Source organism: Staurois parvus, unplaced genomic scaffold (assembly GCF_062004578.1).
Source record: "Staurois parvus isolate SC_StPar_1 unplaced genomic scaffold, SC_StPar_1.0 ptg000879l, whole genome shotgun sequence".
Taxonomy (NCBI): domain Eukaryota; kingdom Metazoa; phylum Chordata; class Amphibia; order Anura; family Ranidae; genus Staurois; species Staurois parvus.
Genome location: NW_028318675.1, coordinates 17,306 through 43,990, shown reverse-complemented (window position 1 = coordinate 43,990; position 26,685 = coordinate 17,306). Strand labels below are relative to the sequence as shown.

The 26,685-nt window shown below is 45.0% G+C and overlaps 3 protein-coding genes across 3 annotated transcripts in view; all 3 read right to left on the bottom strand.

Moving 5' to 3' along the window:
* Positions 1-23,286, bottom strand: part of LOC149443001 (uncharacterized) — a 56,672-nt gene extending 33,386 nt beyond the window's left edge. Inside the window, exons 1-2 of the mRNA XM_089655987.1 lie at positions 22,154-23,286; positions 1,634-2,249 (exon numbers count right to left, since the gene is read on the bottom strand). Of these exons, the coding sequence (XP_089512113.1) occupies positions 1,634-2,249; positions 22,154-23,147 (1,610 nt within the window). The 5' untranslated portion in view covers positions 23,148-23,286. The remainder of the gene's footprint in view (positions 1-1,633; positions 2,250-22,153) is intronic.
* LOC149443002 (uncharacterized) lies at positions 10,914-14,117 on the bottom strand. Its single transcript, XM_089656004.1, has 5 exons — positions 14,088-14,117; positions 11,598-11,732; positions 11,388-11,511; positions 11,174-11,271; positions 10,914-11,066 (listed from the first exon to the last, which is right to left on the bottom strand). Exons 1-5 carry the CDS (start codon positions 14,115-14,117, stop codon positions 10,914-10,916), a joined length of 540 nt encoding a protein of 179 aa, XP_089512130.1.
* Positions 23,287-25,894: 2,608 nt separating the features above from the next.
* On the bottom strand, positions 25,895-26,390 carry LOC149443000 (uncharacterized). Its single transcript, XM_089655960.1, has 2 exons — positions 26,235-26,390; positions 25,895-26,155 (listed from the first exon to the last, which is right to left on the bottom strand). Exons 1-2 carry the CDS (start codon positions 26,388-26,390, stop codon positions 25,895-25,897), a joined length of 417 nt encoding a protein of 138 aa, XP_089512086.1.
* Between the last annotated feature and the right edge of the window lie 295 nt (positions 26,391-26,685).

The following is a 26,685-nucleotide window of genomic DNA, read 5'->3' as shown; positions in this document are numbered from 1 at the left end:
ACATAATATCGCCCTTCAAAGTGAAAACAGAAATCAAATCAAACAGAAATCAAAGAGTAGAAATATTTTCCGGTGGATCCCCTCTACCCAGACCCCATATGTAGACATAGAACAACAAGCTGTGTTCCCTCTCGTGCCGCACTCCTCCAACCACCCAAACCCACACAGAAGCCAAGGGAAATAATGAGAGGAAAGTTCCCCCCTAGTTTGGGGCGTAGTTCTCCTTCCATCCTGTTGGGGCATGGGAGAAGGATGGACTGAAGACAGAGAGACGCTTCGGGGTCACCACTGTTCTGTAGAGCCTTGAAATGAAGGACATCAACTTCAGAAGTTCTTGTTGTCTGTGTAAAGTTCCCCGATAACGAGATCTGGGCTCTCCCGGCTTCTAGCTCTGTAACCCGCTATATCATTATCGGGAAACGCAACTCCGACACCCAAGAAGGGCTGAAGTTGTGTCCTTCATTTCCAGGATCTACTGACCACTCTGCACCCGGACATTTACTGCACTTCATCCATGTCTTTGGGGGCCTCTCATCTCCTTATCAACTGTTTCTTCCATGATGAAGATCAGCCATGGAGTATATCTGAGGTGTATATCAGGGTGTGCTTCTTCCCCACATGAGAGCTGGGATGTCCAGCAACATTCATCTAGAAGACATTTCCCGCACCCAAGGCACTAATACACCTCCAGGGTTGTGTGGGACCCCTGATGTACAGGAAGACAGGACTTCAGTGAGGAACATTTCCCTCACTCAGGACAGGAAAGTGGCTGCTTCCCCGTGTGAGATCTCTGATGTTTGGAAAGATGCGACTTCCATGAAAAACATTTCCCGCACTTAGGACATGAATACAGCTTCTCCCCCGTGTGAGATCTCTAATGCCTATAAAGGTGGGAATTCTGTGAAAAACATTTCCTGCACTCCAGACAGAAATATCGCTTTTCCCCTGTGTGAGATCTCTGATGTGTGTGAAGATGTGACTTCCATGAAAAACATTTTCCGCACTTAGGACAGGAATACAGCTTCTCCCCTGTGTGAGATCTCTGATGTGTGTGAAGGCTAGACTTCACTGAAAAACATTTTCCGCACTCAGAACAGGAATTTCTGTGTGAGATCTCTGAGTGTGTGACATTTCTGATGTGTGTAAAGATTGAACTTCCATGAAAAACATTTCCCAAACTCAGGACAAGAATACATCATCTACCCTGTGTGAGACTTCTTCCCCGTGTGAGATCTCTGATGGTTGGAAAGACTGGACTTCAGTGAAAAACATTTCCCACAGTCAGGACAGGAAAGTGGCTTCTCCTCCGTGTGAGATCTCTGATGAATGGAAAGACTGGTCTTAGCTAAAAAACATTTCCCACACTCAGGGCAGGAATATGGCTTCTCCCCCATGTGAGATCTTTGATGTCTGGAAAAAATGTACTTCTGTGAAAAACATTTCCCGCACTCAGAACAGGAATACGGCTTCTCCCCTGTGTGAGATCTCTGATGTTTGGAAAAATTGGATTTTGTTAAAAAAACATTTCCCGCACTCAGGACAGGAATATGGCTTCTCCCCTGTGTGAGATCTCTGATGTATGTGAAGACTGGACTTCACTGAAAAACATTTCCCTCACTCAGGACAGGAATACGGCTTCTCCCCCGTGTGAGATCTGTGATGTATGTGAAGACTGGACTTGACTGAAAAACATTTCCCACACTCTAGACAGGAATAAGGCTTCTCCCCTGTGTGAGATCTCTGATGTGTGTGAAGATGGGACTTGACTGAAAAACATTTCCCACACTCTAGACAGGAATAAGGCTTCTCCCCTGTGTGAGATCTCTGATGTGTGTGAAGATGGGACTTGTCTGAAAAACATTTCCCACACTCAGGACAGGAATATGGCTTTTTCCCTGTGTGAGATCTCTGATGTGTGTGAAGATGGGACTTGCCTGAAAAACATTTCCCACACTCTAGACAGGAATATGGCTTCTCCCCTGTGTGAGATCTCTGATGTGTGTGAAGATGGGACTTGCCTGAAAAACATTTCCCACAGTCTAGACAGGAATACGGCTTCTCCCCTGTGTGAGATCTCTGATGTGTGTGAAGACTGGACTTGACTGAAAAACATTTCCCACACTCTAGACAGGAATACGGCTTCTCCCCTGTGTGAGATCTCTGATGTATGTAAAGATGTGACTTCTGTGTAAAACATTTCCCGCACTCAGGACAGGAATACGGCTTCTCCCCTGTGTGAGATCTCTGATGTATGTAAAGATGTGACTTCTGTGTAAAACATTTCCCGCACTCAGGACAGGGATATGGAATCTCCCCTGTGTGAGATCTCTGATGTCTGGAAAGATGATACTTATCTGAAAAACATTTCCTGCACTCAGGACAGGAATACAACTTCTCCCCCGTGTGAGATCTCTGATGTCTGGAAAGATAATACTTATGTGAAAAACATTTCCCACACTCAAAACAGGAATACGGCTTCTCCCCTGTGTGAGATCTTTGATGTTTGAGAAGACTGGACTTCACTGAAAAACATTTCCCACACTTAGTACAGGAATACGGCTTCTCCCCCGTGTGAGATGTCTGATGTGTGTGAAGACAATACTTGTCTGAAAAACATTTCCCACACTCAGGACAGGAATACAGCTTCTCCCCTGTGTGAGATCTCTGATGTGTGTGAAGATAGGACAGTCGTGCAAAACATTTCCCGCACTCAGGACAGGAATACGGCTTCTCCCCTGTGTGAGATCTTTTATGCACATTAAGTCTGGATTGATAACAAAAACCCTTCCCGCACTCAGTACAGGAGAACTTCTTCCCTGTTGGAAGGCCGGCCTGGTCCCGCACAGTCTGAGGTTCCTCAGGATACGAGGAATCCGATGGTCCATCTACACTGGGTGGTGCCGGATGGACATTGGAGGGAGCCGGGTTTTCTCCTGGACTATACTGTGTGATGTCCTCATCTTCTACTTTCCAGTCTGGAGACAAAGTGAGACAATCCTCGGAGGTTTTCCTCATCTCCCGGCCATGGACTAAAATACAAAGACAAAGAGGATTACTAGACAGGAGCTGATTGGTTCCCCCAAACCAGGACTCCGCCCACATCAGGCAGCTTGGTCTCTGAGGAGCTTACAATTCCACCCTCAAGGGAACTAGGAAATGGCTCCTCTGATCTCCTACCAGGTCATTTCTTTATTCATGGACCTTAGTCAGAGAGTGAGGAAACAACCAGAACTGTCTTTTATAGGAGGGACAGTGATGAGGGGATTATAGGACGAGGGTCCCCACCCCCTCTATCACTCATCGCCATCTTCCCAACACAAGAAGTACTGCACTTCCTTATTTAGTCCATGATTTAGTCATGAAGAACAGCGGGGCTGAGCCCCACCAGAGGTCAGAGAGTGAGGATGGGGGGAGAACAACCAAGATGAAGGCTGGACTGATCCTGAAGACCACCATCATTGGGGTATTGACTCCTCCCTCATTATCACTTTCTGTTTAAGGGTCCAAAGTTGGAGGATGTTATCACATTATTATCACCATGTAAAAGTCTGTGCTCCAATCACATCATCCGATATAAAATGTCCAGCTGGGAGGAAATGGGTGTAACAAAAGAGAATCCATATTATGTGTATATATAGCAGTGGGGGGAGGGGGGAGAGCAGAAGTCAGGACTATGGAATGTACAACATAGAGTATATAGTGCAGGGGTCAGGAGTATGTAATGTACAACATGGAGTATATAGTGCAGGGGTCAGGAGTATGTAATGTACAACATGGAGTATATAGTGCAGGGGTCAGGAGTATGTAATTGTACAAGAGTATATAGCACAGGGGTCAGGAGTATGTAATGTACAACATAGAGTATATAGTGCAGGGGTCAGGAGAATGTAATATACAACAAAGTATATAGTGAAGGGGTCAGGAGATTGTAATGTACAACATAAAGTATATAGTGCAGGGGTCAGGAGTATGTAATGTACAACATAGAGTATATAGTGCAGGGGTCAGGAGTATGTAATGTACAACATAAAGTATATAGTGCAGGGGTCAGGAGAATGTAATGTACAATATAGAGTATATAGTGCAGGGGTCAGGAGTATGTAATGTACAACATACAGTATATAGTGCAGGGGTCAGGAGTATGTAATGTACAACATAGAGTATATAGTGCAGGGGTCAGGAGTATGTAATGTATAACATACAGTATATAGTGCAGGGGTCAGGAGTATGTAATGTACAACATAGAGTATATAGTGCAGGGGTCAGGAGTATGTAATGTAAAACATAGAGTATATAGTGCAGGGGTCAGGAGTATGTAATGTACAACATAGAGTATATAGTGCAGGGGTCAGGAGTATGTAATGTACAACATAGAGTATATAGTGCAGGGGTCAGGAGTATGTAATGTACAACATAGAGTATATAGTGCAGGGGTCAGGAGTATGTAATGTACAACAGAGTATATAGTGCAGGGGTCAGGAGTATGTAATGTACAACATAGAGTTTATAGTGCAGGGGTCAGGAGTATGTAATGTACAACATAGAGTATATAGTGCAGGGGTCAGGAGTATGTAATGTACAACATAGAGTATATAGTGCAGGGGTCAGGAGTATGTAATACACAACATAGAGTATATAGTGCAGGGATCAGGAGTATGTAATGTACAACATAGAGTATATAGTGCAGGGGTCAGGAGTATGTAATGTACAACATAGAGTACATAGTGCAGGGGTCAGGAGTATGTAATGTACAAGTTATATAGTATAAGGGTCATGACTCACAGTATTAGTATTCTGTAATCAGTGGAAGCTTAAATGTTTACTGTAGACAACATGTAGAGGTGAGCTGGGATTAAACCATCATGAAACAGGTTAGATTGGAGGTGAGCAAATCCTTGGACAGAGGGGTGGCGGTGGACGTGGTATACTTGGACAGAGGGGTGGCGGTGGACGTGGTATACTTGGACAGGGGGGTGGTGGTGCACATGATATACTTGGACAGAGGGGTGGCCGTGGCATACTTGGACAGAAGGGTGATTGTGGACATGGTATCTTGGACAGAGGGGTGGCGGTGGACATGGCATACTTGGACAGAGGAGTGGCGGGGGGACATGGTATACTTGGACAAAGGAGTGGCGGGGGGACGTGGTATACTTGGACAGAGGGGTGGCGGTGGATGTGATATACTTGGACAGAGGAGTGGCGGGAGGATGTGGTATACTTGGACAGAGGAGTGGCGGGAGGATGTGGTATACTTGGACAGAGGGGTGGCGGTGGACATGGCATACTTGGACAGAGGAGTGGCGGGAGGATGTGGTATACTTGGACAGAGGAGTGGCGGGAGGATGTGGTATACTTGGACAGAGGAGTGGCGGGAGGATGTGGTATACTTGGACAGAGGAGTGGCGGGGGGATGTGGTATACTTGGACAGAGGAGTGGCGGGGGGATGTGGTATACTTGGACAGAGGAGTGGCGGGGAGATGTGGTATACTTGGACAGAGGAGTGGCGGGGGGATGTGGTATACTTGGACAGAGGAGTGGCGGGGGGACGTGGTATACTTGGACAGAGGGGTGGCGGTGGACATGGCATACTTGGACAGAGGAGTGGCGGGAGGATGTGGTATACTTGGACAGAGGAGTGGCGGGGGGATGTGGTATACTTGGACAGAGGAGTGGCGGGGGGACGTGGTATACTTGGACAGAGGGGTGGCGGGGGGACGTGGTATACTTGGACAGAGGGGTGGCGGTGGACATGGCATACTTGGACAGAGGAGTGCCGGGAGGATGTGGTATACTTGGACAGAGGAGTGGCGGGGGGATGTGGTATACTTGGACAGAGGAGTGGCGGGGGGACGAGGTATATTTGGACAGAGGGGTGGCGGTGGACATGGCATACTTGGAAAGAGGAGTGGCGGGGGGACGTGGTATACTTGGACAGAGGGGTGGCGGTGGACATGGCATACTTGGAAAGAGGAGTGGCGGGAGGATGTGGTATACTTGGACAGAGGAGTGGCGGGGGGATGTGGTATACTTGGACAGAGGAGTGGCGGGAGGATGTGGTATACTTGGACAGAGGAGTGGCGGGGGGATGTGGTATACTTGGACAGAGGAGTGGTGGGAGGATGTGGTATACTTGGACAGAGGAGTGGTGGGAGGATGTGGTATACTCGGACAGAGGAGTGGCCGTGGTATACCTGGACAGAGAAATCTGAATGTAAATGGATTGAAAACTGGCTAAAAGATCGTATTCAGAGAGTAGTGGTTAATTATTCATACTATGAATGGTCTGGGGGTGTCAGTGGTGTACCCCAAGGTTCAGTGTTATTAGTGGGGTACCCCAAGGTTCAGTGTTATTAGTGGGGTACCCCAAGGTTCAGTGTGATTAATGGGGTACCCCAAGGTTCAGTGTTATTAGTGGGGTACCCCAAGGTTCAGTATTATTAGTGGGGTACCCCAGGGTTCAGTGTTATTAGTGGGGTACCCCAAGGTTCAGTGTTATTAGTGGGGTACCCCAAGGTTCAGTGTTATTAGTGGGGTACCCCAGGGATCAGTGTTAGTGGGGTACCCCAAGGTTCAGTGTTATTAGTGGGATACCCCAAGGGTCAGGGTTATTAGTGGGGTACCCCAAGGCTCAGTGTTATTAGTGGGGGACCCCAGGGTTCAGTGTTATTAGTGGGGTACCCCAGGGTTCAGTGTTGGGCCCCTTACTTATTAATATATATATAAACAATATGGGGTGTGAGATTATAAATCCCATTCCAGTCTTTGCAGATGACACCAAGCTGTGCCGGGGAATAACGTCCTTACAGGATGTCTCCAACTTACAAGCCGACCTCAATGCTCTGTGTAATTGGGGGACTATGGGGCCAATGAGGGCTAATGGTGATAAATGTAAGGTTCTGTACTTGGGGCTAAGAATATGCATCATACATACTAGGGGGGTACAATGGTGGAGAAGGATCTGGGGGTGTCAATGGTGAAGGATCTGGGGGGGAGTCAATGGTGGAGAAGGATTTGGGGGGGTCAAAGAACATTGGGGAACTGGAGAAAGTACAAAGAAAGGCAACCAAACTGATACGAGGCATGGAGGAGATCAGCTATGAGGAAAGATTAGAGGAACTGAATGTATTCTCTACTGAGAAGAGGAGATTAAGGGGAGATATGATCTCCATGTATAATACATAAGGGGGGATATGATCTCCATGTATAATACATAAGGGGGGATATGATCTCCATGTATAATACATAAGGGGGGATATGATCTCCATGTATAATACATAAGGGGGGATATGATCTCCATGTATAATACATAAGGGGTGATATGATCTCCATGTATAATACATAAGGGGGGATATGATCACCATGTATAATACATAAGGGGGGGATATGATCTCCATGTATAATACATAAGGGGGGATATGATCTCCATGTATAATACATAAGGGGGGATATGATCACCATGTATAATACATAAGGGGGGATATGATCTCCATGTATAATACATAAGGGGAGATATGATCTCCATGTATAATACATAAGGGGGGGATATGATCTCCATGTATAATACATAAGGGGGATATGATCTCCATGTATAATACATAAGGGGGGGATATGATCTCCATGTATAATACATAAGGGGGGATATGATCTCCATGTATAATACATAAGGGGGGATATGATCTCCATGTATAATACATAAGGGGGATATGATCTCCATGTATAATACATAAGGGGGGATATGATCTCCATGTATAAAACATAAGGGGGATATGATCTCCATGTATAATACATAAGGGGGGATATGATCACCAGGTATAATACATAAGGGGGGATATGATCTCCATGTATAATACATAAGGGGGGGATATGATCTCCATGTATAATACATAAGGGGGGATATGATCTCCATGTATAATACATAAGGGGGATATGATCTCCATGTATAATACATAAGGGGGATATGATCTCCATGTATAATACATAAGGGGGGATATGATCTCCATGTAGAATACATAAGGGGGATATGATCTCCATGTATAAAACATAAGGGGGGAAATGATCTCCATGTATAATACATAAGGGGGGATATGATCTCCATGTATAATACATAAGGGGGATATGATCTCCATGTATAATACATAAGGGGGGGATATGATCTCCATGTATAATACATAAGGGGGGATATGATCTCCATGTATAATACATAAGGGGGATATGATCACCATGTATAATACATAAGGGGGATATGATCTCTATGTATAATACATAAGGGGGGGGTTTGATCTCCATGTATAATACATAAGGGGGGATATGATCTCCATGTATAATACATAAGGGGGGATATGATCTCCATGTATAATACATAAGGGGGGGATATGATCACCATGTATAATACATAAGGGGGGATATGATCTCCATGTATTATACATAAGGGGGATATGATCTCCATGTATAATACATAAGGGGGATATGATCTCCATGTATAATACATAAGGGGGATATGATCACCATGTATAATACTGTACATAAGGGGGGGATATGATCTCCATGTATAATACATAAGGGGGGATATTATCTCCATGTATAATACATAAGGGGGATATGATCACCATGTATAATACATAAGGGGGATATGATCTCTATGTATAATACATAAGGGGGGGGTTTGATCTCCATGTATAATACATAAGGGGGGATATGATCTCCATGTATAATACATAAGGGGGATATGATCTCCATGTATAAAACATAAGGGGGATATGATCTCCATGTATAATACATAAGGGGGGATATGATCTCCATGTATAATACATAAGGGGGGATATGATCTCCATGTATAATACATAAGGGGGGATATGATCTCCATGTATAATACATAAGGGGGGGATATGATCTCCATGTATAATACATAAGGGGGGATATGATCTCCATGTATAATACATAAGGGGGGATATGATCTCCATGTATAATACATAAGGGGGGATATGATCTCCATGTATTATACATAAGGGGGATATGATCTCCATGTATAATACATAAGGGGGGATATGATCTCCATGTATAATACATAAGGGGGGATATGATCTCCATGTATAATACATAAGGGGGATATGATCTCCATGTATAATACATAAGGGGGGGATATGATCTCCATGTATAATACATAAGGGGGATATGATCTCCATGTATAATACATAAGGGGGGATATGATCTCCATGTATAAAACATAAGGGGGATATGATCTCCATGTATAATACATAAGGGGGGATATGATCACCAGGTATAATACATAAGGGGGGATATGATCTCCATGTTTAATACATAAGGGGGGGATATGATCTCCATGTATAATACATAAGGGGGGATATGATCTCCATGTATAATACATAAGGGGGATATGATCTCCATGTATAATACATAAGGGGGATATGATCTCCATGTATAATACATAAGGGGGATATGATCTCCATGTATAATACATAAGGGGGGATATGATCTCCATGAATAATACATAAGGGGGATATGATCACCATGTATAATACATAAGGGGGGGATATGATCTCCATGTATAATACATAAGGGGGGATATGATCTCCATGTATAATACGTAAGGGGGGATATGATCTCCATGTATAATACGTAAGGGGGGATATGATCTCCATGTTTAATACATAAGGGGGGATATGATCTCCATGTATAATACGTAAGGGGGGATATGATCTCCATGTATAATACGTAAGGGGGGATATGATCTCCATGTTTAATACATAAGGGGGATCTGATCTCCATGTATAATACATAAGGGGGGATATGGTCTCCATGTATAATACATAAGGGGGGATATGATCTCCATGTTTAATACGTAAGGGGGATATGATCTCCATGTTTAATACATAAGGGGGATATGATCTCCGTGTATAATACATAAGGGGGGATATGATCTCCATGTATAATACATAAGGGGGGATATGATCTCCATGTATAATACATAAGGGGGGATATGTTCTCCATGTATAATACATAAGGGGGGATATGATCACCATGTATAATACATAAGGGGGGATATGATCTCCATGTATAATACATAAGGGGGATATGATCTCCATGTATAATACATAAGGGGGATATGATCTCCATGTATAATACATAAGGGGGGATATGATCTCCATGTATAATACATAAGGGGGGGGATATGATCTCCATGTATAATACATAAGGGGGGATTGCTGTAGGAAAGTCCTGGATTCTTTCTTGGATACACAGAATATAACTGGATATAACATTTATAGGAAAAGTTGATCCAGGGAATATCTGATTGCCTCTCGGGGGGTCAGGAAGGATTTTTTTCCCCTGCAGGAGCAGATTGGATCGCGCTTTGCTGGGTTTTTCCTTCTGGTGGATCAGCTGTGGGTGTCGGATTATAACTTTTATTTTTATTGGTACAACTAGATGGATGTCTTTTTTCAGCCAGACTAACTATGTAACTTTGTAGGTCCCACACCGCTGCCTCCCATCTCCTGAGACTGCACTCAGTGACTTGGGTCTGAGACACTACAGACATATCCCTCCACCCGGCACAGCCAGCAGACCACAGAGAAGGTCCCCTGGAGGAGTCAGGCACAAGGCAGGAGACCCCAGTCACATGTCCTGGGTGCCTACATTATGCAATGCTTAGAGTAAAAATCAACATTTTGCTGCCAGCTGAACCCCAGAACCTCCATAAATCCAGTCTAGAGACATAAATTGTGTCTGCAGCACAGAGAAGGAAGATTATCCGAGAGAAATCCAGGAATACAGGACGGGGAACACAGCTCAGGAAAGTGACCAGGGGATTACAGGCTGATATCACCCAGTCCCCGCCCTACTCTGGACCAATCAGTGAGCAGTATGGGTGGAGGAATGGATTTAGTGTTCATGACCCACCTGTGCTGATCTCTGTAGGAGTGTCCTCCTCTATAAATGTCCCCGTTATTCCATCCTCCTCCATAGACTGCTGATCATCCCTCACATACGCCTCTTCTTCTTCTGCTTTCACCTCAAATTCTATATCGATTGGATCTCCACTCTAAATCAAGGAAATGAGAGAAAATATCATCTGTAAAATGTAAGGTCACATAAAAATCCACACATCATCTTTACAAGTCCATGTTCTAGATTCTCCATCCCACCAACCTTGCAATAGTGAGGGATGGTGTGACCTTCTTGTGTGGAATCCCGGGAATACAGAGGACGGGGACATCTCTCTGGTGGGTTCCCATGACTGGATCCATCTGTAGGAAACACACACACTGACTGAATCCATTGTTTCTATGTGTTTATCAGATGATGGGGGATCTAGGTGGATCCTCCGTACTGCTCTCTCCTTTACAATAAAGTCTCCTCTTACCCGGTGATGTGAGGGGCGGCTGATTGTCCATCATGACGTCCTTGTAGAGATCCTTGTGTCCTTCTAAATACTCCCACTCCTCCATGGAGAAATAGACAGTGACACCCTGACACCTTATAGGAACCTGACACACACAATGATACAGTCACCATCCAGACACATCGCTTGTCTGTTACTGGAGAATGTCCCAGAATTCCCGGCACCGCTCACCTCTCCTGTCAGCAGCTCCATCATCTTCTTGGTGACTTCTAGAATCTTCTGCATGTTGTGTCTCTCAGGGTTTAGGGAGTCACATGGAGGAACTGTGATGTTCATATGATCACCTGACTTCATAGGAGGAAATCTCTGTATTGAGGAACCAATAGGAATATCATGTTAGACTCCCAGAATCCTCCTCACCTCTCCGGTCAGGTCTGTGTTTTATTAATAGAGATGAGAGTGATGTCATGTGACCTCCCAGAATCCTCCTCACCTCTCCGGTCAGGTCTGTGTTTTATTAATAGAGATGAGAGTGATGTCATGTGACCTCCCAGAATCCTCCTCACCTCTCCGGTCAGGTCTGTGTTTTATTAATAGAGATAACAGTGATGTCATGTGACCTCCCAGAATCCTCCTCACCTCACCGGTCAGGTTTGTGTTTTATTAATAGAGATAAGTGATGTCATGTGACCTCCCAGAATCCTCCTCACCTCTCCGGTCAGGTTTGTGTTTTATTAATAGAGATAAGAGTGATGTCATGTGACCTCCCAGAATCCTCCTCACCTCTCCGGTCAGGTTTGTGTTTTATTAATAGAGATAAGAGTGAGGTCATGTGACCTCCCAGAATCCTCCTCACCTCTCCGGTCAGGTCTGTTTTATTAATAGAGATAAGAGTGATGTCACGTGACCTCCCAGAATCCTCCTCACCTCTCCAGTCAGGTCTGTGTTTTATTAATAGAGATAAGAGTGATGTCATGTGACCTCCCAGAATCCTCCTCACCTCTCCGGTCAGCAGGTAGATGATCTCCAGGGTGAGGTTTAGTATCTTCTCAGTCATGTGACTCCGGTCCTCCTCCATCCTCATTGGTGCCATCATGTGATCTATACAGGTCTCCTTGTAGACGGATAACTTTGGGAAATGAAAGTAAGAATGATTTGGATGGTATTGGTCACACAATAATAGGATGTGGATGTGAGGGGGGAATAGGAGGGTTGCTGGACATTTAAGAACTACTCCCCCCATGGGAAGACATTTAATCTGAACTGTTTAGTATTTGCTACATCTTGGAGGTCCTGGCACTATCTTGACCTGCCAGATCAGAAATCCCCTTTTCTCTGTTGGGTTTGTTTGGTCTCTGAACTGGTTTTGATGAGTATTAGATCTGCAGACAAGGAATGATAAATTTGATCCTTCCTATGACTAGTTTGCTCTGAGGCAGTGCTGTGAGGTCAATGTCGGCTCATCATGATGTCCAGGAAGGGGAACTTGCTGACTTTTGGCCGGATTTGCTGATTTTAATAGCCAGAACTCTGACTGCAAGGCTCCAATCTCTAGCAGCCTGCTGACTGACAGGAGTGATGTCACTGTCACTCTCTGCAATAAGAGAAGGGATTGGATTGGATAGCAGGAGGATGGTGCTGGTGTAATAGAGAGCTCTGGGGGAGGAGTCTGTTCTCTTTCCTCCAATGACAGCCCATCGTGGGTAGGAAGAGAACAACATAAGGGAGGGGTTAGTTCTCTTCATTGCCAAGTATACTGTGATATCCAGGACATTGTACAGAGTGGTGGTGGGTTCCTGGGGCTCTGAATTCCAGCACCGGGCACTGCCAGAGCCTGTGTCATGGGAAGGTATTGGAGTGTCTCCTGAAGATGTTCAGCACTGATCCCCTGACTACCTTTTAGTCAATAATGCACCAACAAACCTCCTCTAAGAACAAGTGACCACCAAGGGGTGAAAGACCGACCTCCTTCATTCCACTTGGTATACTGGAAAATAATGAGATGTTAAGAAGGTGAAGGTTGTCTTCCTTTCCTGATAGGAGTTCTGTAAGGAGGTCTGGAAAGTAAATACAGCAATGTAAGGGGCTCTATGCTCCATCCTCCTGACCCCGGCACTCCATCATTGTGTTGGCTGCATAGTGTAATGATTGCCCATTGGCTGCCTGTGTAGTGTCATCATTGCCCTTTGTAGGCCATGTATGGTCAGGATGGTCCTTGTCTTGTCTATTTATTGTCAGTGCTGTTTGTTTAGAGGACCATATTACTAGAATTTATCTCCACAATGAGGAGAATGTTCCGGCCCCAGAAGTAGGGGAATGTTCTGCCCCTGAAGGGGTTCACCTGGGTTCCCACACTATATATATGTGTATCATCATCTGCTGGAGATAAAAGATGTCACAGTGACTATGGAGGAAGAGGACGGACATGACTATGGAGGAAGAGGACAGACGTGACTATGGAGGAAGAGGACAGACGTGACTATGGAGGATGATGGACATGACTATGGAGGAAGAGGACGGACATGACTATGGAGGAAGAGGACGTACGTGACTATGGAGGAAGAGGACGGACGTGACTATGGAGGAAGAGGACGGACGTGACTATGGAGGAAGAGGATGGACATAACGGGGGGTTACTAGGTGTAAATAGGAAATAACAACTTATTACCTCCTCTGCTGCCACGTCCACAAATGTCTCCGATCTGCTTCCTCCCAACTCACCTCTCGGAATGTCCTGCCTGTACATGACATCACTTCCTGTCTGTACCTGACATCACTTCCTGTCTGAACCTGACATCACTTTCTGTCTGTATTCCATGGAGACTTCCTGTCTGGGGAGAAATGAGATCACCATCTTGTGGAGTTCAGAGGAACTGCAGCCCCAAGAAACGTCCCCTAATAACATTCCTGCATTGTATCTACCTTACAGAGATACCAGGGAAGATCAAAAAGAACTAAAAAAAAGTAAGAAACAATAAACCTAACTCTTATGCAACTAACTATTTATATAATATATTTCACTACAGATAGAAAAGTCTTAAAGACACAGAACACAAGATAAAAACAAAATACATAATAAAACAAACCTCCAAAACAGATCTTTTTGGGTAAAATATGCAAAAATTCATCCTAAAGTATAAAAATATCTATCAATCCACTGATAATGAAGATGTTAGACATAAATGACAAGGATGTAATGGTCACAGAGGAATGGTGGTGGAGATCTCTCACAGTAAGAACACTTCCTTGAATGGTTCTATAAATAAAGAATGAATCCTGGAGGGAATAAAGCTGTAAAGCAATAAATAATATATAAACTGGGCCATCCACTTCATCCATAAAGACATTGTGATTGAAGATCTTCTAGATCACATAGAAGGAGGACTCATCCATGATTTCATACATTTGTTTGGAAGGATAGAACAATCCTCAGAAGGGAACATGTAGGATGACAGGAAAGGCTCCTGACTGGTGAGATCCTCCAAACATAATGATGACATCCATGAACTGGAGCGAGCTCGTTGGGGTGATAAAGCCAATCTGGAAACACTGTGTAGACGTTCTCCAAGAACTCAGCACACTCCAGGTGTGGAGAAAGTCTCCAGGTGGGTTTAGCCTGTCATTTATCATAGATACAAACACACTGTAACCGGGATGGATCACTCTGCCATTTGATTTCTTTTTTAGTCTGCTGGCATAGCTGTGTCCAAATTCGATAGATCTGTACCTATGATCCGCTGGGCTTTATCTCTCCTCCCGAGACCGACACTTCCTATCCTCCATCCTACAGCCATCATACTACACTGCAGTGTGGATGGGAAGAATACTCTCCATGGTGCAATGATAGAAACTGACCAGAATTCCTGGACACCAAAACACCAATCATATGAATGTGGAACTCTTTGGCGTAATCCTCTTTGGTGCAATGCCTTTTTTTTTACACAAGTTTTCTTTTTTACACAAAATTGACACTTAAATGGTATATTTCTCGCACAAGCCATGGGTATATGTGGAATTACACCCTGAAATGCATTCCGCTACTTCTACCGAGTATGAGAATACCATGTGTGAGACTTTTTGGGAGCCTAGCCACATACAGGAGCCTGAAATCCAATGACCACTTTGAAAGCCTGAAGGTGTGTAGCTTCCTCATTTCACTTCCTCACTACCTATCACAGTTTTGGAGGCCCTGACGCCAGGATAGAACCAACCCCTCCAAATCACAGGTCTGATATACAGGTCTGACCCCATATCTGGCCAGCTTGCTGGTGAGAAATTGTTTGAATGCAAGGTGGCCAGAAAAATTAATGAAGGACTCATCAATGCAGATGTTTTGGTGGGGTGTATAGACATCTGCAGATTTTTGGTTAAGGTGATTTACAAGGGGATGAATTTTGTGGAGCCAATCAAATTCAGGGTCACCCCGAGGACAACAGAGTGTGTTGTCATTGAAATGCATAAATTGCATTATATACTAATATCTATGCCTTGCCATGGCAGCAGAGAACACGGCATATGATGAATTGGATCTGTGGACCAATACAACTGCAAATCGTTTTTTTTAGTAATGCCCATGTTGAGGGTTAGGCGCAAAAAAACCTTAAATTCAGAAGCCGTAATGGGTTTTCATGTAACTGGTCTGGCAAGGTTTGAATTTGGGTTGGTGGCGATAAACTGTTGTGCATGTAAATTGCTTTGATACAGATCCTCCGTGAAAAACAGCTCCAAAAAATCAAGGGGAGGAGTTAAATTAGCTGTTTCCACCTGAATTTCGGGTTGGGAAGTGAATGGGGGAAGTACGGGTCCTGCAGAATTTGTGGGCTGCCAATCGGGATTTGCAAGCGCATCTGGAAGGATACTAGGGGCTCTACAGTCCTGTCTGTGAATTCTTGGTGGCTGCGGGACAATACTTGTACTCACCACCTCACCAGCTTGTACTGCACTTATGGGACTCACCATGTCACCAAGTGATACTGCAGTGCTGGTATGTGAAAGACCAGGATGTACTAGGCCGCTGGTGATCGCCAGTTCACCAAGAGGTAGCATGGTACTAGTACCGGCACTCTGCTGCATATGAGAGTCATCATGCAATTGTAACACCTCAGGACCCTGGGAATGGGGTCGGGTACACCTGACCTTAGCAGGGACGTCTTCTCCATCGTCTGAGCGATCTGTTAGGGTGCCACAGCTGTCTACAGGTTCGTATTCTGATTGTGTCAGTGAGTCTTCCCCTTCACTCTCACCTGACATGCTCAGAATCCTGTAGGCCTCTTCACTAGAGTACCTTCCGTTGGACATTTTGGCCACTAAATTTTTAGGTAGCTAGCGCGACTCCCGGGAAAAAGAGCGTCTGGCTGTCAGGGACTGCTTGAACTGCTACAAAAAAACTGGCTTCCAAGTACTAACAGAGATCAGGCCTGATTCTGCCAACACTGCGGTTTTGTGTGCAATGTATCCTGTGACAGTGACCTACTGACACTGCACTTGCTGGGGGAGAAGGGGGGTAAGCGTAGGGGCTAAACGCAGGTGCTGGCAGGTGCCGGGGCTGATCCCACTAATGCTGCATTTTTGGGGACTCTATACTATTGAGAATGTTGGTATAGTGCTGATCTGATCAAAGATATTGATCCGCTCAGACATTATACTAGCAATGGAGGTTTATTGTGTTTGAGCGTCTTCCTGGCAATCAAGGGGTTAAATGTGATGACTGAAATAAAAAACATATGGTGCCTTATCCCAGAGATAATAACAGCTTTAATGTGCTTCCATAATGCACTCACATGTATTATATAACATTGCGCTTTAGATGTGTCAATATCCGCAATTTGCAGTAAAGGACAAAGCAGAGGGTGTGTGTCCACACACCTTCAGTACTCGCCGTATGGTAGATGAGATGCGTGGTGACGTCACTGCCCCTCCCCAACGTGTTGCGCTACACAACATCCCCCGGACGAAGCTACAAAATCCCTGTAGCACAACGCATTGGGGAGGGGCAGTGACGTCACCGCGCATCTCATCTACCATACGGCGAGCACTGAATTTGTGTGGACACACACCCTCTGCTTTGTCCTTTACTGCAAATTGCGGATATTGACACATCTAAAGCGCAATGTTATATAATACATGTGAGTGCATTATGGAAGCACATTAAAGCTGTTTTTATCTCTGGGATAAGGCACCATATGTTGTTTTTTCCTCTTTTACACGAGACATACGAGGAACACAAAGGCAGTGGATTAAGAAACGGATCAAAGGAGGGAGTATCCCTCACAGGCTCACAGCATTACTGCAAAGAACCAATCCGTATATTGAAGGAGAGTAGATCTGCTTTTGCTGGAATATCATTTGCACAGTGTCACTTGGGACAGTATTGTTGATGATTTCACATCATATAGTATTTAGTTTTTATATTTATTCCACCATGAATTTTTCTGTGGTTTATTTATGGAACATTTGCACATCTATATGAATATTGCACATTCAGTGATTTGGTATTATGTTATCACCATTTTAATTTATTTTATTGAATTTTATTATTTAATCACATAAGTCACCATATATTATATCTTTATTCTTTTATAAACACTTTGCACTTTTATTGGTATTAGAGCGCGGTAATTACATAAATATTTAATTGATATTAAATGCACATCTTCTGAGAGTGGGCAAACTAACCAGCGACCTACAGTAATACACATATTTGTCAGTACACCTCAGTGGCTCACAAGTTAATTAGTATTTTTAAATGTGATGACTGATGTAGTGACGGACAATCTGACACCATCTGGGAGGGACACTAACTGACACTAATGCTATCTGAAGTCGCCGGCGACACTAATACAGTGATCAGCAAACAATCTGTACACTGTACTAATGACACTGGTGACAGGGCAGCGAAGGGGTTAACTGGGGGGTGATCAGGGGGTTAAATGAGTCCTAAATGTGATTTTACTGTGTGTGTGCAGTGCATGGATCTTTCTTTTCTCTATGGGATGGAATGCGCTCAGAGAGAGAAGATTGTTTCATTTCCTGTACCTGTGTAATGTAAACACAGGTACAGGAAGATCTCTGATAGGGCAGGGATCGATCATCAGATCCGAACATCACTGGCCTGAACATGATGATTGATCGGTCAGGAACTGAATCATGGCAACGGCAGGTTGGTGCATGCGTGCGGTCACCACAGGAGCACGAACCACATATATAAATATATATATATATATGTACACATGATTTTGTGCAGGGAGTCCGCCCTGTAGAAGTATTTCTATTATAGCGGGGACTTAAAGCAGTTAAGGAAAGTGCGGCGCTGTATTTCTATTTATTGACATTTTTGCACATTTATATATGTTTAGGTGTGGCCAGCATTGTTTTAGTTCAATTCACTGTTAAGTTGGTTTATTGATTATTGATCACCTTTTTTAGCTGCTTGTGGGAATACTTTGTATTATTTGTGCTCCTCTTCACTAGTGTACCTTTCCAGTTCCTGTTTATAAATATGGACACAGAATGATCTCTGATTCTGTACAGGTAATGTGCAGGTGATCAGCAGGTCCAGGTGATCAGCAGGGACAGGTGATCAGCAGGTCCAGGCCAGAAATCATTGGCCTGGACCTGATAATCGGCTTGTGTCGTACTGAATGACAGCACAGTCAGGGCGGTGGGCTCACACGTGTACATGTACTGTATGTGATCTGGAGAAGCAGGACGGCCCTGCCGCAGTATAAGTGTGGTGGTCGGTCCTGAACTGGTTACAGTCAGATTGTTTGCTGATGATCTTTCACTTACTTTGGTCCAACCCAACACCTCCCTGCCAGTCCTATTCTCTGTACTCCATACATTTCCCTTTCCTCTGTAAAACAGAATGATAGTTTCCTTGGCCCACCTCCTACCTGGATTATTTGGGCATTCATCTCCCTCGCTCGTACAACACACTCCATGAGACCAACTACTTCCCCACTTTCAAATACTTGAGAGTCCTACTTCTGTCCTGGACTCATCTTCACCTCTCCTGGATAGGGAGGATCAGTGATGGAAAAGTGGCAATTTTACCAAAACTCCTTTACAGAACTACACTTCTGTAAGGATTTCTGTGACCTGCTGGACCTCCATTTCGCCACACGAGGGCGCTTCATCTCTACTATCTCCATCTCCTGCCCATTATCAGACCAGAAAAGAGAGGGGAATCTCCATGATATCATATACACATGCGCATTATTAATACGTTTCTGGTTAGTGCGCATTTCTAACTTTTGCACTGGGAATCAGCGAGCACCATTACTGGACTGTGATTTATTTATTCATTTTGCTTTGGTTTCATTATTTATATCTGCCCGCAATATAGTAACATCACACAGCGCTGCTTTATCTTTATATATGTGTTTATACATTAGAAACAAGGAGGTTTGGGTGTTCCAAATTTTACTAAATATTTCTTGGTGCCCAGATTACCCCACTAACCCCCCTTTACACCACAATACATGGCTCCTTATGGGCTGACTTAGAAGCATTGCTCTGTTCTCAAACTTCTCACCATTCACTCCCATGGAGTCCTCCTAAATCCAGACCTACGTCTATCAGCCTCTTGATGGGTCACACACTCTGCACCTGGGACTCTAATAAATATTCCAGCAACTTCATATCCCCTCACTTGCCTCTCTGTCCTCTTTTGGGCGATCCTAAAAAGGTCCTAAAATGGCTACAAACATTACTAACCTGCCACCTTCCCAGGAGCCCTTGGTACATCTTATGGCATTTAAACCCCCCAGGCCTCACAAGTTACCAATTTAAATTGGCTATAAATCTTCTACTAGCGGCAAAACAAAGACTTGGAAACAAGAGCTTGGCCCCCTCGTGGAAGTCCATCTTAGCAAAGATGCCGTCTAAGAAAGATGTCTAATAAGAAATTCTTAGAAACCTGGGCCCCGTGTATACATTACACTCACCCCTCCATGTCCCCGGACACCTACACACTGCTATAGGCATTGAGGCCCCAGGTTTCTGGTAAGGGGGTCCCCGATGTCCTCCATCTGTTCTTCATCTTACCACCTTGTTCTATTTCCTTCCCTCTTCCTCTTCTCTCAGCCCCCTGACCTGGGAGGCCTTGGTTACTGGGTATCTTGCCTATCCTCTGTGCAGGACCCGACTCTCACACCCAATCCAAGAGTGTCTCCCAAATTATGGATAACTCAAGATTTCCCCTCCCCCTCATTTTATTCTCTTCTCCTTCCCTAATTATCCTCTTTTTGCCATTCTTACAATGTGTATGGTTACTGTAAACCCGATCTTGTAACACGCCGCGCTCATTGATCTTTATATCCATCACTTGTATTCTCTGGTATGATTTACGGATGCACGCTGGAATTGTTTTCATGGGTTGGTTACTTCTGAACATTTGTACGAGTTGCACAATGTATCCTACAAAACTTTAATTATAAAAACTTACTGCAAGTGAAAGTTAGTTGGACAAATGTGAGGAGCATTTCCCCCGCCGAGATACATTGTGGCCATCATTTATTTTACACAATGATTTCCTATGATGGTCAGCTCCATCTAGTGGCCTCAATGCAGTATTTTCCTGAAATCCCTCTGTGATATGGGGGTTTGTTAGCTCCTGTGGTAGATGTTTGTAAGTGAGTCCACGTCAGTCAAGACTTGCGGTTTATCGGCACGGCAGCTCACTTTTATTAAGAAGGAAAATGAAAGTCTTTACACCATAAGGTTTCCCACGCAGGGGATTGTCCAGCTTTGTCAATACATCAGATCACTGAAAATGCTAGCTCACCTGGCTACACTTCAGCAGCACCACTGATCTGTACACTGGTCCCCAGACTAGGACTTCTTCAGGATTACTCAGCCTTGGTTACAGCACCTCACTACACAGGTCCACTCCTGGCCCCTGAATAGGGTTCCCCAGCCCCCCTCAAGCTTGATCTCTCCTTCATTGACTTCTGGACTCCCTCCAGCCCCTGGGATTCCCTCCAGCCCCCTGGACTCACAAGCCACTTCAGGTCCCCCAGAGTCTTGGAGCTGTCCTGACTTTCCCAGTCCTTGGGCAAGGAATCCCACCTCACAAGGGATGCAGTCTCCAGCAGGAACCCCCAGCTCTCCTGACAGGGTCCAGTCTCCAAATGGCAGAAGACCTGGCCTATAACGATCCTGCCCACCTATGTACTCACACAGGCTGCAGGCATCTAGCAAAGCCTGGACATGGGACAGACGGTCTTGTCCCAACCAAGAATCTCTGGAACCTTCAAGCTCCAGGTCCCAACCCGGAACTACCAAATCCATTGACAACCTAGAACACAGTTTTCTCTGCTCACAAAATACATGTTGGAGCTTCTCAAACAGCAGCCAGGAAGACCCTGTGTCATTGTCACAGTGGCAGGACCTCACACTTCCACACCTCCATCAGACCTCCAAGTGTTTGTGAGAGCTTCCGCTAGAACATTGACTCCATTTTTATTCTTCTCCTGCCATCAATGGCCGACCCGGTCCCACACTTCATCCATGTCTTTGGGGGCCTCTGATCTCCCTATCAACTGTTTCATCCATGATGATCAGCCATGGAGTATATCTGAGGTGTATATCAGGGTGTGCTTCTTCCCCACATGAGAGCTGGGATGTCCAGCAACATTCATCTAGAAGACATTTCCCACACTCTAGGCACTAATACACCACCAGGGTTGTGTGGGACCCCTGATGTAAAGGAAGACAGGACTTCAGTGAGGAACATTTCCCTCACTCAGGACAGGAAAGTGGCTTCTCCCCTGCATGAGATCTCTGATGTCTGGAAAGATGGGACTTCTGTGAATAACATTTCCCGCACTCAGGACAAGAATACGGCTTCTCCCCCGTGTGATATCTCTGATGTATAACAAGTTCTGATTTGTATACAAAACATTTCCCGCACTCAGAACAGGAATATGTCTGCTCCCCTGTGTGGGATCTCTGGTGTGTATAAAGATGGGACTTCAGTGAATAACATTTCCCACACTCAGGACAGCAATACGGCTTCTCCCCTGTGTGAGATCTCTGATGTTTGTGAAGATTAGAGTTTTCGGAAAAACATTTTCCACACTCAGAACAGGAATACGGCTTCTGCCCCGTGTGAGATCTTTGATGACTAGAAAGGTAAGACTTCTCTGAAAAACATTTCCCGCACTCAGGGCAGGAATATGGCTTCTCCACCATATGAGATCTCTGATGTCTGTGAAGATTGGACTTCTGTGAAAAACATTTCCCGCACTCAGGACAGGAATATGGCTTCTCCCTCGTGTGTGATCTCTCATGTCTGTGAAGACAGGACATATTTGAGAAACATTTTCCACATTCAGGACAGGAAAGTGGCTTCTCCCCTGTGTGAGATCTCTGATGTTTGGAAAGATTGGACTTCACTGAAAAACATTTCCCGCACTCAGGGCAGGAATACGGCTTCTCCCCTGTGTGACATCTCTGATGTGTGTAAAGATCAAACTTCTGTGAAAAACATTTCCCGCACTCAAGACAGGTATACGGCTTCTCCCCAGTGTGAGATCTCTCATGTGTGGAAAGATCAGACTTCTGCAAAAAACATTTCCCGCACACAGAACAGGAATACGGCTTCTCCCCCGTGTGAGATCTCTGATGTCTGTGAAGACTGGACTTCTTTGAAAAACATTTCCCACACTCAGGACAGGAATACGGCTTCTCTCCTGTGTGAGTTCTCTGATGTGTGTAAAGATCGGACTTCTGCAAAAAACATTTACCGCACTCAGGGCAGGAATGTGGCTTCTCCCCCATGTGAGATCTTTGATGTGTGTAAAGATTGGACTTGACTGAAAAACATTTCCCGCACTCAGGACAGGAATACGGCTTCTCCCCCGTGTGAGATTTTTTATGCCTATTAAGATTGGATTTACACTGGAAACCCTTCCCGCACTCAGTACAGGAGAAGCTCTTTCCTGTTGGAAGGCTGGCCCGGTCCCGCACAGTCTGAGGTTCCTCAAGATATGAGGAATCCGATGGTCCATCTACACGGGGTGGTGCCGGATGGACATTGGAGGGAGCCGGGTTTTCTCCTGGACTATACTGTGGAATGTCCTCATCTTCTACTTTCCAGTCTGGAGACAAAGTGAGACAATCCTCAGAGGTTTTCCACATCTCCCGGCCATGGACTAAAATACAAAGACAAAGAGGATTACTAGACAGGAGCTGATTGGTTCCCCCAAACCTGGACGTGGTATACTTGGACAGAGGGTTGGCGGTGGACTTGGTATACTTGGACAGAGGGGTGGCGGTGGACGTGGTATACTTGGACAGAGGGGTGGCGGTGGACGTGGTATAATTGGACAGAGGGGTGGCGGTAGACGTGGTATACTTGGACAGAGGGGTGGCGGTGGACGTGGTATACTTGGACAGAGGGGTGGCGGTGGACGTGGTACACTTGGACAGAGGGGTGGCAGTGGACGTGGTATACTTGGACAGAGGGGTGGCGGTGGATGTGGTATACTTGGACAGAGGGGTGGCGGTGGATGTGGTATACTTGGACAGAGGGGTGGCGGTGGACGTGGTATACTTGGACAGAGGGGTGGCGGTGGATGTGGTATACTTGGACAGAGGGGTGGCGGTGGACGTGGTATACTTGGACACAGTTCCCCACACACGGCTAATGTGTAAGGTAAAGTCTATGGGCTGGAAAAATCTGAATATAAAAGGATAGAAAACTGGCTAAAAGATCGTATTCAGAGAGTAGTGGTTAATAATTCATACTCTGAATGGTCTGGGGGTGTCAGTGGTGTACCCCAAGGTTCAGTGTTATTAGTGGGGTACCCCAAGGTTCAGTGTTAGTGGGGTACCCCAAGGGTCAGTGTTATTAGTGGGTTTTCCCAAGGTTCAGTGTTATTAGTGGGGTACCCCAAGGTTCAGTATTAGTGGGGTACCCCAAGGCTCAGTGTTATTAGTGGTGTACCCCAAGGCTCAGTGTTATTAGTGGGGTACCCCAAGATTTAGTGTTATTAGTGGGGTACCCTAAGGCTCAGTGTTGGGACCCTTACTTTGTAATCTATATACACGATATGGTGTCGGGGATCTCAGTCTTTGCAGATGACACCAAGCTGTGCCGGGGAATAACGTCCTTACAGGATGTCTCCAACTTACAAGCCGACCTCAATGCTCTGTGTAATTGGGGGACTATGGGGCCAATGAGGGCTAATGGTGATAAATGTAAGGTTCTGCACTTGGGGGGGCTAAGAATATGCATCATACATACTAGGGGGGTACAACTGGGGGGGGCAATGGTGGAGAAGGATCTGAAGAGGACAATGGTGGAGAATGATCTGGAGGAGTCAATGGTGGAGAAGGATCTAGGAAACATGGTGAAGAAGGATCTGTGGGGGTCAATGGTGGAGAAAGATCTGGGAAGGTCAGTGGTGGAGAAGAATCTGGGGGGTTCTAGTAGATCAAAAGCTTAATAACGGCAGCAATGCAAAACTGCGTGTTCTAAAGTGAGGTGAGCAAAATCCTCTCTTGTATTAGGAGAGGTATAGACTCCAGAGAGAGAGAGAGATATAACCCCCCCCCCCCCTCCGGTACAAATCATTCGTAACACCTCATCTGGAATATGCAGTTTAGTTTTGGACTCTAAATCACAAAAAGAACACATAATATATCACATAAGGGGGGATATGATCTCCATGTATAATACATAAGGGGGGATATGATCTCCATGTATAATACATAAGGGGGGATATGATCTCCATGTATAATACATAAGGGGGGATATGATCACCATGTATAATACATAAGGGGGGATATGATCTCCATGTATAATACATACATTATTTTTAATGGTTCAACTAGATGGACTGTCTTTTTTCAGCCAGACTAACTATGTAACTATGTAGGTCCCACACCGCTGCCTCCCATCTCCTGAGACTGCACTCAGTGACTTGGGTCTGAGACACTACAGACATATCCCTCCACCCGGCACAGCCAGCAGATAACAGAGCAAGGAACCCTGGGAGAAATGTTCTGTCAGAGATCTTACTAGACCCCGACATGGGGCAGAAGATCAAAAGCACACACCCCAGGTGCCTAGGTCTAGTAACGTCTATGGTAAAAATGAATATTTTGCTAGCAGCTGAACCCCAGAACCTCCATAAATCCAGTCTAGATACATAAATTGTGTCTGCAGCACAGAGAAGGAAGATTATCCGAGAGAAATCCAGGAATACAGGACGGGGAACACAGCTCAGGAAAGTGACCAGGGGATTACAGGCTGATATCACCCAGTCCCCGCCCAACTCTGGACCAATCAGTGAGCAGTATGGGTGGAGGAATGGATTTAGTGTTCATGACCCACCTGTGCTGATCTCTGTAGGAGTGTCCTCCTCTATAAATGTCCCCGTTATTCCATCCTCCTCCATAGACTGCTGATCATCCCTCACATACGCCTCTTCTTCTTCTGCTTTACCCTCAAATTCTATATCGATTGGATCTCCACTCTAAATCAAGGAAATGAGAGAAAATATCATCTGTAAAATGTAAGGTCACATAATAAAAACTCCACACATTGTCTCTATGAATCCATGTTCTAGATGCTCCATCCCACCAACCTTGTAATGGTGACCTTCCTGTGTGGAATCCCGGGAATACAGAGGACGGGGACATCTCTCTGGTGGGTTCCTGGTATTAGGTGGCTCCATCATATCCTTGTGTCCTTCTGAAAACTCCTCCATCACTCCATACTCCTCATCCTCCTCTTTATACTCTTCTTTAACATCAATATTCTCATCCCCGAGGATTCCACTCTGAAAGATATAATAAAACATTCATTGTAACAAACATGCTGTGTATAAATCACAACTACCAATAATTGTCATCATCTACCTGATGATGGTGAGGGATGGTGTGACCTTCCTGTGTGGAATCCCGGGAATACAGAAGACGGGGACATCTCTCTGGTGGGTTCCTGTAGCTGGATGACTCCACCATGGTGTCCTGGTACAGATCTTTGTGTTCTTTTAGAAGGTCTGACTCCTCCATCCCCCCATCCTCATCCTCCTCCTCTTTTATCTCTTCTTTAACCTCAACTTTAGGATCTCTCAGGTTTCCACTCTGAATATATAATAAAAATGCCATCAATGGTAACAATGCAGATAATGTACAGATCCTAATGATACTATCAGTGATTGTTCCTCATCTACCTGATGATGGTGAGGGATGGTGTGACCTTCCTGTGTGGAATCCCGGGAATACAGAGGACGGGGACATCTCTCTGGTGGGTTCCCATGACTGGATCCATCTGTAGGAAACACACACACTGACTGAATCCATTGTT

Excerpts from the sequence above, each read along its gene's own strand:
- LOC149443002 (XM_089656004.1), bottom strand. The coding sequence starts at position 14,117 with ATGTCATGTACAGGCAGGACATTCCGAGAG. Across the intron at positions 11,733-14,087 it reads CAGGCAGGACATTCCGAGAG|AGATTTCCTCCTATGAAGTC; the intron begins GTGAGTTGGGAG and ends TCCTCAATACAG. Across the intron at positions 11,272-11,387 it reads GCCGCCCCTCACATCACCGG|ATGGATCCAGTCATGGGAAC; the intron begins GTAAGAGGAGAC and ends TGTTTCCTACAG.
- LOC149443000 (XM_089655960.1), bottom strand. The coding sequence starts at position 26,390 with ATGGAGGAGTCAGACCTTCTAAAAGAACACAAAGATCTGTACCAGGAC. Across the intron at positions 26,156-26,234 it reads CCATCCCTCACCATCATCAG|AGTGGAATCCTCGGGGATGA; the intron begins GTAGATGATGAC and ends TATATCTTTCAG.